The 18,114-nt window shown below is 40.9% G+C and overlaps 1 protein-coding gene across 1 annotated transcript in view; it reads left to right on the forward strand.

Annotated features, from left to right (window-relative positions):
• The window catches only part of LOC308042679 (scavenger receptor cysteine-rich domain-containing protein DMBT1-like), a gene marked incomplete at both ends in the record, with an annotated part of 42,249 nt that extends 26,630 nt beyond the window's left edge, over window positions 1-15,619 (forward strand). Inside the window, 5 exons of the mRNA XM_080348274.1 lie at window positions 6,975-7,055; window positions 8,431-8,526; window positions 9,509-9,607; window positions 13,362-13,685; window positions 15,279-15,619. Of these exons, the coding sequence (XP_080204400.1) occupies window positions 6,975-7,055; window positions 8,431-8,526; window positions 9,509-9,607; window positions 13,362-13,685; window positions 15,279-15,619 (941 nt within the window). The remainder of the gene's footprint in view (window positions 1-6,974; window positions 7,056-8,430; window positions 8,527-9,508; window positions 9,608-13,361; window positions 13,686-15,278) is intronic.
• Window positions 15,620-18,114: the final 2,495 nt, after the last annotated feature.

Below are 18,114 nucleotides of genomic sequence, written 5' to 3' on the forward strand. Positions count from 1 at the left end.
GTTAAATCACAGGGCATAAAGAATTTGCTTCTTTTTGGCTTGAGAAGAAAACTTTCATGAGATTTCTGTTGGAGTTTTGGGCTATTTCTGATTTATTTATTTTTTTTATTATTCAGAAGTAAAAAATATTTGTATAAAATTGAGTAATTGCTGTCAGGAAATAAAAGTTGTACATGTGATACTGTTCAGGCCCAGCTTAGAGCTATTTGAATTGCAATATATTGATAAGGATCTACGATAAACCCACTTAGTCACTTCAGGAAATGATATTGACTTAAAGTAATCCCCACATGGAACTGGGAGTTTAGATACTTGACTGTTTTTGCTCAGTAAGTTATTGTGAAGGTAAGAACAGGGGTACCTAGACAGATATCATACATTGTACTGTGTTAAGAAAATAAGAAAAGCATTCATGGAAAGAAAGAATTTATGTTCGTTTCTAAGTCAACCAAGAAAATTAAGCTTTGTTTGGTTTATGTCTCTAGCTGAGACCCATCTTCTCCCTGCTAGTACAGGGTGAGGTAGAGCTGGAAGCATCCCTTGGGGTATCAGAGGCCAGAGTAGTTTTGATACCACCACCTCACGCCAGGGAGAAAATGGTGTGGCTGGAGGTATCCTGATGGAGCCATGGGCTCTAGCTATTGCTAGAGGGCAATCTTTTGGCAGTTGTACAGCATGGCCATTCCAGGTGGGATTCCTTTTTTTCAGGCAAGTCACCTAATCTGAAAAGCTATCATGAAAACAGGTGGCAAAGGACAATATCTGTTATGACCCAATATCTGTCATGACCTGTTGTATATTTCCTCTTCATGATGACTTCTTTTCATGTTTTCTCCTAGTCCTTTATTAATTTGTATTTATACAAACATTGCACTATATTCCACCTCTCATCCTATGATTTCATGTCTCTTGCAAGTAGAATAAAAACCTGCTTCTAGTTTCTTCTTACCCAACCACACCTTGGCCAATACCTCTTACAGACATTTTATTGCTCTGTAGGTTGCAATTGAGAGAGAGAGAACTGCAGATCTCTAACACACTGGAGGGATCTAGTTACGGGTTAAAGAGAATTCAGAGAAATACAGAAAAGCATGGAAATTGCTTCTTAGAGGAGTAACCTGTAGCAGAGAGAGATAATTTTGTTGAGACTTCCCTGACATTTTTAGGATGCTACTCTTCCTTTGATACAATTCTCACATCAATTTAATCTCATTTAGTAAATTGTAAATTGGAAAGAGACTTAACTAAGTGGTATGAGAATCCTTACCAAACAGCCTAATCTCCAAAAGTAAATCATTGCTTCCTGGAACAACCACATCATCAGGACACAGCCACAAAGGTGCCTGGGGAGTGTTTGGGAAGATCTTGGTAGCCAGTCCGGAACAACTCTGTGATCTGGATCTACTTATCCGGATGTCTGGATGTACTCTGTGAAATGAAAATAGTCAGTAAATCACTTCCTTGGCATTGATCTGGAAGTTGAGGAAGACAGATCAAATTGCACAGCACACACCTTTGGTGTAGACCAGAACCCATTTAGTATAAATTCTGAAACTGCTTTGAGTTAGAACAGACAACCACAATGAAAATGGACCTTCAAGTGAGTCTTACTTGGCTGCTCCTGTTAAGTGCTTCTCTTCTCTCTGAACCAGGTACTGTGTCCGAAAACTTTTCATGTTTCCAGGCAAATGTTACAGACAGAATTAGTTACAAATACAGACCAGCTTGCTGGGAAGTGGTGAAAAAGAGTATCCTAGACTATTGCAGGCAAGATTTGTTCCATAAAATTGATGGTTTAATTTGCCTTCTAATTCAAAGATTCATATCAAATCCATAGGCTAAATACATCATTATATATGTATAATCAGAAATAGATATACATGAAGGCTGTAGGCTGAAGAAAGCTGAAGAATATTTTCATTGTTTCTCTTCTGCAGAGTGGAATAGTTTGGCTAACCTGTTCTCTAAATGTTGTTCTTACATCCCAATTTTGAATTTAAATTCTTCTACACTTCTGTCTTTCTCTACATTTTTAAATGTAGAATAAGAAACAGAGCAGCCTGCCAGACCCAGGTGAAAATATACTTTAATGCAGTGCCATGTTCCTTCAAACTTCAAACAATAGCTCCAAACCTTCATCATAATCTTGCTGGTTTGAATTAGATACTTTGATCTATAGTTATCAGCATAGTCACGGTGAGTAAAGTATTGTCAATCCCTTACAAAAAGGGATAATTTTACAGAGTGTAGATTAAGAGGTTGGCTACATTGAATTATTTATACGATAAGAGCAAAGGCAGCCCAGAGGGAAGCTCAGCATCAAAGGGGACTAAGCTGCATTTAAAGAAGGTGGTCAAATCCCAGCACTTCAGTAATGTTATGGTCTTTATTCTTATTCAATAGGCTGACTCTTGTCTTTGATTTGACCTGATGTATGTACACTGGATTAACTTTGACTGAAAAAATCACTTAGGATATTGTCTTGCAAACCCAAGACTTTAATATCATTAAAGTAAAAATCTGTGAAAGTGAATGTCTGAAGATCAAATGCCAATTTTTATATATATATATATATAATTTTTTTTTTTTTTTAAAAAAAAGGAAAAATATAAAATCCCCAAATGAAATTTCTCCTGATTTTGGTGACTGAAAAAGGCACAGCTCTGCAGAGCATGCTCATTCTGAAAGAGCAAGGATATTATTTTTGAAATCTGTCATTTGAAAACATTGCTTTGACTCCTGGAAGCCTAAATCCTTTTTCCTTTCAATGAATATGTAGATTATTAAAGGTATTTATGTAACTAAAACTACAGATCATCAAAAGCACATGATAATACTGCATGTTTGTACCTTATTTTAAAAGACCAGTTAATCCCCTAGGATCTGAATTATGATGCCATGGTCTGGTTTAATCAAACATACATTTTTAAATACCTTATGCAGTATATAGTATATTCTTCATTGCAAAATTGGACAAAATTGGGCTTCCCATCTCCTAGAAGACCATGTATTCACTGGAACTGAAAGATGCACACAAGGATTTCTGGGGCTGGATCCCTTTGTGCTTTGTGCTGCCATGAAATAAAGTCCTCTACAGTAATCTTCCACCGAGGACATGAGCATGTCCTTCCAGACACAGGCAGGAACCACAGGATTGTTTTAAAAATGCACCACATACCAGCACTTACTGTATCTTACTCTATATCAACACGTACGGGGTGCCATCTCACAGTAAAACATAATATATACCTAGAATTGTGATATGTTACATTAATGCTAATACGTTTTCTTGTCTGCCACAGCAAGTGGTATGTGGTGGAACTCACAGGGAGGCTCAACTGGAGGTCAAAACTTAATATGGAATAAATTTTCAAAATGGATAAAAGACCTATTGAGACGCAAAGGTAAGAGGGTGACACATGGTCCTGACTAAGAACTTACCTGGCACCCCTGTGGAGTGACATGAGGTGAGCTGGTTATCTCACCAGCACAGCCAATAACCCACCATGACAGACCAGGTCCTGTAGGCAGCAGAGCCACGTAAACAGGGCTGAATTAACCATGATTTGGGCTCTGCTGTTCAGCTCCCAGCTTTCCACACTCTGGACATTCCCCAGTAAGCTCTGGCTACTGGGAAGATAGAAACACTGGGCAGCCCATCACTGCACAGACGAGGATGCAACCTTACACATAAGAAGTGTAGATATCCTGGCAATAAACAAATTGAGATGTTCACCTGTCTTTTGCTTTAGTTTCAGGACAGCCACAAATACGACTGGTCTCTGGAGGAGACCAATGTGCCGGGAGGGTTGAAGTTTATTATGAAGGGAAATGGGGGACAGTCTGTGACGATCACTTCAGTAAGAACAGTGGCGATGTTGTATGCAGGCAACTTGGCTGTGGCCACGTTGTTTCTGTCTTTGGATGGTCTTACTTTGGCCGTGGCACAGAAGACATCCATCTGGATGATGTCCAGTGTGAAGGAACCGAATCTTACCTTTGGGACTGTCCGCATGCTGGCTGGAACACACATGACTGTGGACACAATGAGGATGTTGGAGTCATCTGTTCAGGTGAAAAAAACAAAACAAACCCAACAAAAAAAATTATGCATTATTAATCATTTATTTGGATTTTCCTGTTGACCGTAAATGCAAGAAACAGAGTTTGGAAATTAGGCTAGAGCTGAACTGTGTGCATGTGGAGGCTTCTTGTGTTTAAGCTGGTCTGTGTGATCAAGGAACAAAGGATGTCATGGATATGATACCAAGATTATTAGTGGCAAGCAGTGAGTATAAAAATGGTGAAAAGACGGTAGTTCAGGAATGTTTTAGTCAACATCTGATTACAGGCCATTCCCAAAAAAAAAAGAAGGGCAGCCAGTTAAGAGGAGAAGCACATCCAGAAGTGAACCAAGTATGTCTGAATTGAAAATCAAAGTTAATACTCCTGTCATAAACATATCTGAAATCAATGTTTGCATAGCTAGAAGCAGCCTGTTTTGAAGCAATATAAATAACTGCACAGTAGAAGTAAATTTTGGCTTTTTTCCCATGTTCACAGCTGCTGCACGCTCCACAGTTGCACCGACAGGTAAGGCAGGGCTCTTGAGACAGAAGTCCATTAGCTCTTCACAGTCTTTCCAAATGCCCAGGGATTAATATTTAACTCAAAAATCATGTGATTGCATCTCCTTGGCAGACGGTATTCTAGAAAGGTACATGCTCTGAATCACTAATTATTGCCCCAAATTACTATTTATTCATCCACTGTAACATTATTTCTGTTCTTTGGATTGCTCATAGGAGCTGTATTAGCCATTTATCTACTACTAATTAGGGAAAAACATAAGGTGAGTCTTAACACTCCAAGTCTAGGTTTCTGACTTCTGTTTTTTCTGTTGTTCCTGAAATAATGATAACGCCCTGGAAACCTTAAAGTACAGATGTTACTCTTGTTTCCTAGGGTTTTTAAGTGTTAAGTACTAAAGCTTGTCATAATACACAGCCACAGAGGAGTGGCTGCTAAAATACAGGTTTTGATCACATGTAGCCCAGAAGTGAAGGAGCAGTTCACAAAATCATTTTTCTCAAGACTTGAACCTGCAAAACCACATCGCAGTAGTCTTGAACTGATGCTGCATGTTCTGCACATCTCTGTCTCGAATGTTCATTTAGAACTGCTCTTAATCAACAGAAATATTGTTCTATCAGAAGTTAGTCTTTTGCATTAAACCAGTGTTGCACCAAACCTGGTGCTTAAATCATTTCACCAGTGTCTCAGTTCTCATGACCATTCTTACAGTTATCTAATAATTTATTTCCTCTAACTTCCAGCATCCTCAGAGAACCCTCAAACTTCCACTTCTGCATCAACATTTTCCACAGACAGCACTGTTGTGACAACTACCACAGAAACCCCAACTTCTACTGACAAAGGCAAGGGGGAAAAAAAGAAACTGCAAAAGACATATGTGGAAATTTTGAGTGATATATGCGATTTGTTTAGAGCAGACAAGAGAAATACCGGGAATTCAGTGAAAATATACAATAACTCTCCATGTAGTTAGCCTTGGAAGAGCCAATCATCTTCATTTTCACAGGAAAATGTGGTTGGAAAATGGGCATGTGATTAAGCCTATCTGCATATACAATTATCCAGAGTGCATGTATGTATGGTGAGATCTTTACCATCAGTTCATCTGAGGCACCTGGATATTTTCTTGACCTTCAGTTCTTTTAATAATCTTGTATAATTTTTCCTGGTTCTCAAGTTAGTGCAAAGGTAGAATGGAAATGAGGTGTGTTTATATGCTGCTGAGGGGTGCACCGGTTGCATCAGTCTCCAATTACTTATTAGAAGATGTTCTTCTGAGCCACGTTACCAAAACCCAAAGTCCAGGGAACTGACTTTTTTTTCCATGAAGCCCAAAGTATTAATGACTTCACAAATCCTTGAAATATCTTTTTTTTTCTGTGGTGGTGATTCTGTTTAGTGACATATTTCCCCACCCCATGGCCACCTCTGCACTCAACTCAAGCCCAGCAGGGACTGAGGCATCGGCTGCTCCAGGGACCTCGGTGTCCCTCAAGGAAGATGAGGCACATTTGTGTGCTGAAAGTCTCCTCCACAGCACATGACAAATCTCATTCTTTGTTTCCCTTTACAGTGATCCCTTTGCATCTTTCCAAATGACTGTTGCATCTCTAGCAGTAGAAGAATGCAGCCAGAAATATCTACTGTCTATATTATTAAATAGTAAATGAAGGTGAAAGTTTCAGCAAAAATTAAGGGCTATGCATTGACTCACTGTCCTGCAAAGCCCAATCTAATTACTTTCATCAAGATTTCAGTTCATATGTCCACTCCCGATTACTGACAGTCTCTCTTCTTTTTATTTTGTCAGCTTTCTCTTGGCCTCAGTTATAGACTTTGAGTCCACTGTTGTCACAGAGGAAAATACTGAAAGCACAGTTTATATAGATAAGAACAGACATTTTGCAAGTGCTAACTAAAGCATATATTCCCTTAATTTGGGGTTTGCAGATGGATTAAGATGTGACCATGTAAATCTGTAAAATATTCATAGCAGACAACTACAAATCAAACATTTATGTCAAGGAATAATGTCCTTACAACAACTTCACTTTAAAAATAGCAGGCTAGCAGGAAATATGCGTTTAATGATTAATACTTCTGAGCTTGTAGCTATAAATACTACACTTTCAATTTTATAGGGCGAAAGTCCAGATTATTGTGATTCATGTGTCTAAGATTCATAAAAACATTAAGGAGCGCAGTCAGGCATTTGTTCTTACCTGCCTTGGTTGGAGCTCTGCCCTCTCCTGTTATTTAGCAAACCAAAAATGCCATTTTTTTATCAAGCCTGACACCTTAAGCAAGTCACTAACTTCTCAAATCACACTTAAGTTTTTAATTGCTGCTTACAACCATTTAATTTCTCATCCTTATAGTCTCCTCTGGCAGCACAGATGCCTCTAGTACCACCGCGGAGGACAGCACGACATCAGAAACCCCGACTACACTGCAGACAGGTAAAGGGCCTTTGCACAACATCCAGCAGGTTAGAAAAAATATGGTTATAAGTTTTGGTTTGGAGGGAACATCAGTGGAGATGCCAAGAAAATTACCATCTCAGTGCAGCTTATGTTTGTCTGTGAACTTCATCTGTGTGGTACCAACCTGCTGGCTTTCTGGCAGCATGGGCTGGCTATCGCCAACACTGTTACCACTGCTGAAATTTGTATGTTGCTTGAAAAAGCTGAAGGGTGGTGAGAGCCTGGCCCAGGTTGCCCAGAGAGGTGGTAGATGCCCCATCCCTGGAGACATCCCGGGTCAGGCTGGACGGGGCTCTGAGCAACTTGAGCTGGTGAAGATGTCCCTGCTCATGGCAGGGGTGGCACTGGGAGAGCTGGGAAGGCCCCTTCCAGTCCAAACTATTCTGTGATTCTGTGATTATATACTTCAGCTAGGAGTTGCAAATGCAATGCCTGCTTCAGGGCAAGCTGAATAGTGCAGAATTTGATCCATAGAATCTGGAGGATATAATTATTTTTATTTCTTTAAGAAACATGACTCAGGGGAAAGCCACTCAGCTTATGTTTCTCACCATTTATAACAATACCTATGTGGATTCTAAACCATTTATAAGCCTCTATGCTTGGACTTTCTTATCAAGCCATCCCAGGAGGACCAGCAGATCCTGTAATCCCTCTTAAGGATTTTTCAGCTCAGATTCAGCCTCTGTCAACCTGGGCTGTTGCAGGCTCAGCTCAGCAAGCTGGGATGGGAAAGCTGGCTCTACCTCCAGCCTTCCTCCCTTCTTCATCACAGCTCCCGTCTGCTAACAGTGATGCTTCCACAGGGCAAGGAGATCCAGCAGAGAACTGCAGGAAAAATAGATGCTGTATTTCAGCATCAGTCCTGATGGCCTCTTTCTCCTTTCTCTACTGACTGCTCTACCTCTGGGAGAAAGACTTTCAGTCAGATAAACCAAGAATAGGTGTAAGAAACATTTCCCTCTTTTCACCAGAATATCCTTTGTTATTTTACTTTTTGAACTTCTTAGTTCAAAGTTGACGAAATATGCCCTATTGCAGTTTTGGGAAACTACTGATAAATGTTACTGCTAAGTTACAACATTCCTTTCCATTTTTGCTTCTCACATTCTTTTTGCTTTTCTTACTCTCAGTAAGAGAAGTCTGAAACTTTTGTGAGGCTTATAATGCAAAATATTAATGTGAAGATCCATGTTTGAGCCATGTCTGTGGATGTGGGGCACAGCTAATAAACAGACTTCCTTTTCCACAAAGCCTGAAGGCAATTAAATTGACCAAGAGCAGATTTCAGTCACTCAGCGTTACCTGAACTCTCTTTCTCTCTCATTTCCATGTTTCTTCTTTCTCACAGTCTCTGAAACTACTGGAGAATCATCAATTTCACCCACCCCGCCTATAGGAGATGGTGGTACCTCAACTCCAGAAGTCACTTCCACACCGACTAGAGGTAAGAACAACCATTATGCCATAACATCTCACAATAATAGTGTTTAAGTTTGTTTAAAATAGATTACATTGGTAGGATTACGGTAACTGCATAAAGTTTAAGATCAGCCAACAGCTAGCTAATCATCTCAGTGAAGAAAGAATCCAACTTCTAAGACCTTCATTTCTAAAATCCTGGTCACAGTTTGGGAGATATGTACTTATGAACAATTTGGGGCTTTAAGGTGCTTATCCTATTTGTATCAGCACAAGTTCCCAAATATCTGTGGTTTTGTGGGGGTAAAAGTGGATACTTTATGCTGGAGAGCATCAATTGTTAAATCAGATTGTGATATCATCACCTTAAAAATTCAATAATCTTTGACAATTCTTTCCCAATCCTAAAGACGGCGATGCCACCACCTGACACAGTACAGAAACTGGTTCTTTGTACCTTCCCACTCATGCCTGTTGGACTCTTTCACCAAGGAGATGGATATTTTTCTCCAGTAATGTATTTCCTCAACTCTTTCACAGTCCCTTCAACATCCCTGTATTCCTCCTTTGAATCTGCTTCAACACATGAAGAAACTGAGGCAGTATCTACACCAGGAATCTTAAGCAGAGCTTGCAAAGTCAAGGTTATAATTGTAAAACCAATTTTGAGTCTAAGTGAGCTAAAGAAAAGTCATACTGTATGGAAAATGTATGCAATGAAGTTTTAATAAAGAGGAATAAGAACATGCTGCTTCATTCTCCAGTAGCTAAGAAGCTAAAAAAATCCAAACTTTAAATATTTATCATGGCATTATGTAGTGATAGAGGCTCAGGTAGAAATACAGAGGACAAACCCATGTTTGCTCTCTTCCTGTATTTTTACACTTTTCTAGCAAAATGACAAATCCAGATTGTTTTAGGCAAAAATTTAATTCTGGTTCATATTATGTTTGGTCATTATTGTTCATTATTCCTATTTTGGTTTTTTTATCTCAATTTTTCAACAGGTTCATCCATCACAGAAGGGGATTACTTGACCCCATCTTCCCCAGTCACAGACACTACTGAGCCATCAACTCCAACACTGATAACTACATCGAGCAAAGGTAAGAAACAGTCAGATACAACCTGTGTGCCTTGTGTTGTTCAGGAGCAGAAATGTCCCTGTCCTGCATCACTACACAAGGCACCATCTGGGGCTCAGAATGTCCCTGAGCTGCAAATAGGTGGCCAACAGACAATCCTGGGCATATTTGTGTGTTTGTCCATGCATCTGCTCCTCCTCAGCACCTCTTAGTGGTCCCTGTTGGGGAGGGGAAATTAAATTATGCAGAGCTTGGGTCCAGCTACTCTTCAGTGCTGATTGTGCTGCAATGTGTGTGCTCATGTCCCACATGTTCCTCATTCTCTTATTCTGGCATCTATTTTGTAAGACACTTTGCAAGTTTCTAATGAATTAGCTGTTTTAATGATTCTATGAAATAATTTCTTAGTTATTATAAAATCTTATGACTAGAATTTCACCAGACAGGGCCATTTTGCATCAGTCACAACTGAGCTAGGATCTTCCTATCCACCGTATGCTGTCCTACCTCCTATTCTAATGAAGCATTCATAGCACCAACAGGCTTCAAACTCCTATGCAAAACTCCACCGGGGGAGATGGTTTTGTGTGTACTTTGCCTCTGAACTTGACAGATATTTTCAAGACACACAAAAACATGCATTGGACACTATATTTGAAGTTCTTTTGCCCATGGACATTTTCTGTAGTGCCTACAGTGGCTGTTTTAGCTCTGCAGACTCCAGGGAGCAGAGGATCTGGTGGCCATCCTCTTTGGAGCTCTTTTCAGGATAGTAAAAGATGCTTCTCACAGAAACTAAGTTCAGCTCTTGAAAGTTTTCCTCAGAGTTCATTATTTTTCAAGCCTATTATATTCTTTATTTGTTCATCCAAGCTCTCCTCGTTATCTCTTTCTTCCTTAAATGTGCAATGACTGAGTGAGTAGCTGACGTCTCTTTAATGCCAAGAAGAATAAGCAGCTGCAAGACTGAGGCTGGACTGCCTCACTGGAGTGTAAATATTACCAGCTTTCAGTTTTTTCTATGATCTTTCTGTGCCAGCTGAAAGGATGGTTCTTGCCTTTGTGCATTGGTTTTCTCTTGCCAATGAGCAGCCCGTTCCGCTTGTCTTTATTGAATTTCAGCTTGCTGACTTTTGTCATTTATTCAGTTTATGAAAATCACTTTGAATTCTCATCGTGTCCTCCAGAGAGGGCACAGATCTTGCCTTTCCTTCTGCCACTCTGTCTGTCCTGTTCCAGTTTCAGTGGCAGGAGCTGAGGATCTCATTACAGTACAGTAGCTCTGTTTAACACCCCTACCATCTGCTAGGCCAAGATGCTGCATAACATGACAAACAATTAGCAAAGTAACTGATAACTCCTCTATTTACAGCCTTTTCTTTTAAACACTGCTTGTCTTCTACAGCCTTATCTATGCTGTCGAAAGGTCAGAGCTGTGACTCAATACCAGTAGTAGCAGCACTGGAAAGTGTAATACAGATTTGCTTACTGTTCCCTCCATCCATTCAGCTTATTTTGAGCAATATTTGCATGTTCCAAATCCAGGATCTATCCACCCTAATTTCTACAAATGTTGTCTTAGAAATTCAGAGGCAAATCTTCAGCACAGTGAATAATACACTTCAGTCAGTGATTTTCTGCCTTTTTTCCTGCCAGTCACTTCACTTTCAAAATGAAAACGTTCCTATTTTGAACAATATTTTACAGAGCTTTGATCAGGCTTTGCCACTTGCCTTACTTAGACTGGGCTCTATTCCAGCTAAATGAAAGGAGTTTGCACTTCTCTGCACACACCAGTGAAAATGAGAAATGAATGTGGTCACTCAGGATTTACTTTTATTTGTCCAGCTTTCAGAGTTTGAATGTGAATTTCTTAAATGAGTGATCTGTTGACTGTTATTCAGGCTTAAGGAGCATAATACACAGTGTATATATGGTTCCCTAATAATACCCTCATTACTATAGAACTATGTGCTTGTAACTATTAAGTGCTTTGCCTGTGTCTACTTAACCAAGTACTTGAGCAAACAATTTCGTCTTATTTATTCATAGTGTGTGTAACAGGGATGCTGTTGGATGGTTAAAGGGGAAAAAAAAGGCTCCTCTGTAGCTGTAAATAATGATCTCATTACTTTTATTTGTACAAACTGTAGGTAAATTATCCTTTGGGTTAAAAGCTCAGAATCACTAAGCATTTCACAATTCCTTTTATTATAATATGTACTTAACTAAGGATAAAATATTGATTTTGAAGAGATGTGAATATCATTTTCTTTTATTAATTTATTGAAAGTGAAAAAGTTGCCTTTCAGCTGTCCATAGACACTTTCACAAGAATAAATACATTAAAGAATTTAGGGACTATTACTTAATCAGTCCCTTATTTTGTGAAAAAGAACCCCCTAAAATTTCAGATTGTTCATATTTCAGATGAATGAAACACTTTGTTTACTTAGAGACTTGACTGGGAAAGAGGCCTACCTCCCAATACAGCCATTTTTAACATCACCTGAATCACAACAAATTCATTTCTGCCTGTAATTTAAGTCAAGATCTGAATGTAGAATTTTTAATATGTCTCTTTCTTACAATTCCCACCTGGATTTAGACAGCTAATGTAGTCCAGTTCTTAAACTTTTGAATTGCCTATTGCTGATGAATATTCAACACCTGGATCACCAGGTTTTTTACCTTTTGTCTCAATTATCATCTTTTCTCCCCGAAATCATGTTTGGCAGTCTTGCAGAAGTTTAGACCTAGATCTTGGGAAATGAGCCAAGCACGTTGCTGCTGGCATTTCTTTACAGCCAACATTTGCAGAAGCAAACCATAAACATGGTACTTGGGTGGAAGGAGCTTTGATCATGGTCAACAAAAAGGAATTAAGGAAAAAGAGACCTAGGAAACATGGCTCTCATTCTGAATGGATGTGCATTAGTTGGTAACAAACGGCTGCCAGGTGACAGCAAAATGTCCCAAAATGAAAACCTTGTAATCACTGACCCACCAAGGAGTAAGACAGGTGTGTATACTTGGTGCAGTTTATGATGGCCACAAAGTAGGAAGAACTCAATTATGTTGTCAGCGGTGTCTCTGATTTCTTTCTCTGAAAGAAAAATACACTCCAGGCCCATAAAACTAATTTGGAACTTCAGATCTCTAAAAGCCTTTCTCTCTGAAAGTGAGATAGATGTTTGGAGTATTCTGTAAGTACGCAGCTCTCAGAAATGAGCCTGGCCTGTAGAAATAGCTCTGCTACTGTTCTGGGGAAATGATGCTGCGCCGACCATCTGTTATGCCAGAGGGTTTGCAAGGATGGGAAAAGCAGCTGAACCAGGCATTACTTAAAGGAAAAGAAAAACAACCCTTAAATTGCAAGATATCCCAAAAAAAAAAGGTTTGCTCTGGGTATTTGTGTTCATTCTTTAGACAGCACTACAGTATAGATGAGAATGAGGGTGAAGAAATGGTAGAAAACCCTCCCTCTATTGCACAAAGTGGGGAGAGGTGGCAGCTAGCTACATGGGGAGGATCATGTTCAAGATCAACAGGTTGTGGAAGGGGGCTATGCCCATGTCCATTGGGTACTGGAGGTAGAAATATGGGTTCAAGTGTTCATAATATCCCACAACAGCACTGAAATACAGGGGTAGATCCTTTCTCAGAGCAGCCTATCTGCTCCTGTCTTCCCTGGAGTGGTATCTGGCCTGAAGACAGGCTGTGCCACCACCTCAGGTGAACATCACTGACATAGGTGTGGGCTTTTTCTCCACAGCAGACACCTCCACTCTGTCCCTGCGACTGGCGGACGGTGACAGCAGATGCTCGGGCCGCGTCGAGCTTTACTACAACAGCAGCTGGGGAACGGTCTGCGATGACAACTGGGAGCTGGTGGATGCTGAGGTGGTGTGCAGGAGCCTGGGGTGCGGAGAGGCTCTGCTGGCTCTGTCTGAAGCCCAGTTTGGTCCAGGCTCTGGGAACATCCTCCTGGATGATGTGCAGTGCAGAGGGGACGAGGACAACCTGTGGCAGTGCTCTCACCAGGGCATCACTGTCCATAACTGCCGACACAAGGAGGACGCCAGTGTCATCTGCGCAGGTATGCTAGCACGTGTCCCATAAACCATCACTTTATGAGCAATGCAACTCTGATACACAATTTGTTTCTGTTGGTGGAATGGTTTCAGGCATGAAACCAACAACTGTGAGAACTACTGTGTTTTACCACATTTTTTTTTTCCTTTTTAGCTCATTCTATTGATTCATTTATGTTGAGTTTTACATGGGCTTTATGGTTTATATATATATTTAAATATATATATATATATTTAATTTTAATTCTCAAACCCTTTGGCAACCTGGAACATCATTGTCAGTCTTATCTGATGCCATTTCCTACTCTATTATCTGACGGCCTTATGCATTACCAATTGAGTCATAATTTTACACCATCACTATTGCATTTCAGTCCTCCTAGCACTGATTTCCCATAAATTATGAAATATGACTAGTAAATCAATTTTCCTTTTCTTGTATTTACTAGGAAATTATTTTTAATAACTTCCTTTAGGATTTTTTCCAAATCAATTCCCAGTTTTCCAGCAATTCTGTATTCTGACTGCAAATATGTGTGTGGTTGGAGAACTGGAGTCAGTGCAACCTCTCTGCCACCAGTGCCATGGCAAGTGGTGGTCCATGGGCAAAGCTCACCCATATGATGATCCATATCCTCTATGAGCCCAAAATTACCAAGATTTAATGTAACTGGCTTAAAGGGGCAGATGGGACTAGACACAAAGAATGCTAGTTTACAGCTTATCCTGGGGATACCTTTCCCTGGGGAAAAATTAAAGCAAATTTTTAATAGAGTTAGGTTTTTTTAGTAAAGGCCTCAAGTGGAATTAAACATGTGGCCTAAGCGCATCTTTGGTGGGTATGTCTGACACCAAAAATAATTAAAGGTTACACCTGCAAGGTAACTGCAACCATTAACACCTCACATTTTAAAAAGGGTTTGCAGTCTTCTGCCTTTTGGTGATGATGCTTCTAGAGATGAATGGGGTGCTCTAAATCACTACTGGGTTTTGTTTGTTGGTTTGTTTCTTCACATAGTAACTGAAAAATGTTATTAAGTATCTTCTGTAGTAAACTAAATATGTACTTTTCCATTTCCTTTCCTAGAGCCAGTTACTCCCACAGTCACAACAGAGCCTGTTCCAGCTGGTGAGTTTTCCCTAAATGGGTCTCGCAAAGCTTTCACAGCTGATGTATGTTATATAGTAACTTAAACACTGGTAAGAAGGTAAAAAATTTATAGGTAAAAACTTAAGAGCAAGTAAATGTGTGTAAGCAGAGTTTCTGAGATATGTGAGGCTTATCTAAGAGTTTTGCTGTTAAAGAATGCTAGTATCAATAGGAATAGTTATGTTACCTCCAGACATACACATCAGAGCCTGAAAGAGAGAAAAATATACGTATTTACACTCAGGTGTATATGGCACACCAAGAGACTAAGGATTTATGACAGGTGATGAACAGACACAAGGTGGCTTGTTACAGTAAGATAAATTTCATTATTTTGCCACTTTTTGTACACCACCACAAAGCTCGCTTTTGCTATTTGATAAATGCACCTGGAAAGCCCATTTCTGAGGCTCCTGGGCGCCCACATGTTCCCCTCTGCTTTTCCAAGATATGTCCCTGAGACTGGTGGATGGACCGGACACGTGCTCGGGACGTCTTGAAGTCTTTCACAACGGGAGCTGGGCCACCGTCTGCGATGATGGCTGGGACATGAGCGACGCCGCGGTTGTGTGCAGGCAGCTGGGCTGCGGACAGGCGCTCTGGGCCAAATACGATGCCTTTTTTGGGCAAGGCACAGGAGCTGTTCTCCTGGATGAGGTGGCGTGCAGCGGGGACGAATCCTCCTTGGAGCAGTGCTCTCACCAGGGGCTGGGCACGCATGACTGCTACCATAAGGAGGACGCTGGAGTTATCTGTGAAGGTGCTCACCTTTTTCATTTTATGTATTAACTCTCTGTTATTTATTCTCTGCCCCATGTCAACAGATGTACTCGTTGCACAGGGCAAATGGCATGTAAGAAACACCAACAGCTAAGCAGAAACATCTGTAGATTTCTCCAAGGCTTCAGAAAACATCGCATCAGTCACAGTTTTGGGGAGAACCCAGACTGTGCTGCTGCTTTTAACACTTTATAACTGAAACCATCAATCTTTTTTTCCTTCTTTTGGTGGTTTTTATCTTCTCTCTCGACAGTTCCTCTGGAGTCTACCACATCTGAAACAACAGGTATGGAGTACTTCAGTGTTTGTTCTGTTATCTCAGGTGTAGTCAAATACAACTTATCCCATCGCAGAGTGCTAATTAGCAGCACTGAGCCAAAATTCATGCTGTCTTGGAGCTGAGAGAGCCCGTAAGTCATCGTTAGCCCCAAAGAATTGCAAGTGCTCAGGTGGACACCAGCTCCTGGTGGGATCTGTGGACAGAAGTGTCCTGCTGCACTGAGCCCATTGACCTTTCTGGAGACACACACAACCATGCACAGGGTTTCCATCCACCCCCAAGAGTGGTGTAAATGCCACAAGTTGCTTTATACAAATTCCAAACTATGGGGTAAACTGCTATGTAGTTTGGTTTAGAATCTCGTTATACCTAATTACACCTAAATAATAATGTTGCTTTGCTCACTCAAGACTGGAAAAATTACCTTTCTCTTTGACAGTCCTGACTGAGTCCATAGTGGCTGACACACCAGGTATTTATTTCTGGTCACTTATTGAGCCGTGGTGAGCACAGCTGCTGTCAGACCGTGAAGGACAGCAGGATCCCCGGCTCACACAGTGCTCCCAAACCGAGTCAATCAATTAAATGTCAGGCACTCACATTTTGAGTCTCAAGTGAGGATTTAGCAGACTACCTGCCTTCCTGGCAAGGCTGCCAGAGCTGTGCCCCGTCCAGCTGCACCATTGGTTTCCCTGCCCAATCTCGGGGTCTTGCTGTAGGGTTTTCTGAGGTGACACACAGCACCCCTCTGGCTGTGTCACCTCAGCGTGTGTGTTCAGACTCAAGCACAGTAGTACTTGGGCTGCCTTCAGCCCTGTAGGCAAGTGTTCCTGATGGTTCACATGGCTTCTTGTTATACTGTAAGCAGCTGAGACTCCTGTTATGGGTTTTGGGACAAAAATATACATTTGAAATGCAGATGAGATTTAATTTCATATTTTCTTTCCCACACTAGCAGTCTCTCCTACTCCTGAACCAGAAGACATTACCACTTGTAAGTAATACAGCATTATTCTGGTTTACAGGCTTAGTTGTCTGCCCAAATTGTAAACACATATTGACTGCCTCCCTGTCTCCACTGTGTGTATAATGTTGTGGATTTAAACATTAGCTTCAGGGATAATCCCAATAGTCTTTCCCCTGGTTTCCCTACACAATAAAGAAGGGAAGGGGGGATGGTATTGGTACAGAATACCTACCACCTTTGCTGATGCCTGCCCTGGGCAGAGCAGCATCTTCCAGGAGCTGTCGAATGAGACCTGCAGGTCTCCTGGGGTTTGGGTACCTCACACCTGCCCAGTGCTGGGACAACAGCTAACTGTGGTTTTGTTTTCTCTCCTGTCTTGCATCAGCCCCTGCAGAAGACACAACATCAGAAACAACAGGTATGTGTGGCTTTAGCTATAGTAGAACTGGTCTAATGCTTGATCCTGGGAATAAACTGATTCCCTCCCCATTAACAGTCCTTGCTTTGCTCACATGCTAATGGAACGGTCACTGAAGTGTGTGGCTTTTACTTTCCCTTTGACAGCCCCAACTGAGCCCACAACACCTGAAACACCAGGTATATATTTCTGGTCATTTCTTGAACCATGGGGAGCGGTTTACTAGTTTAGCATTTTTCATGTGAGTCCTAGAATCACAGAATTACTGGGGTTGCAAAAGACTCTTAAACCATCAATATATTTAATGCATGGTCAATGTCTGATTTCATGTTTTCCCATCTCACAGTAACAAACTCATCCACTCCATCAGTCTCTACAACTCCTGAAACAGCAGACACTACCCCTTGTAAGTAACAGCATTACTTTGGTTTACATCATTTGTTACCTATAAAAATCATGATCTGATTTGGTGTTGGCACGGCTCCCTGTCTCCACTCTGTGCATAATCTTCGTAGATCTAAAGTTTAATTTAGGGAATAATTCATTTGGCTGCCATACAAATTAAGGGATGGAAAATGCTCTCGGTATTGGTACATTAAAATACCAGCACTGATGAAAGTACTAGTGAAGGGGAAACTGCAGGAGCAGACACGCTACACCAATATGAATTCAAATTTGCACTCAATCATCTTACCCTGAGAAAACCAGCCTTCCTGCACTTCCCAAAGCTGCATCCCCACCAGCATCCCCACACGCCAGCCTGTGCTTCCCGCAGGAATGGCCAAGGCAGCAGCATGGACCTCACTGCGGCCAGTGCTGTACACAGCACTGCTATGGGC

Source organism: Nesoenas mayeri (assembly GCF_963082525.1).
Source record: "Nesoenas mayeri genome assembly, chromosome: 7".
NCBI classification, from domain to species: domain Eukaryota; kingdom Metazoa; phylum Chordata; class Aves; order Columbiformes; family Columbidae; genus Nesoenas; species Nesoenas mayeri.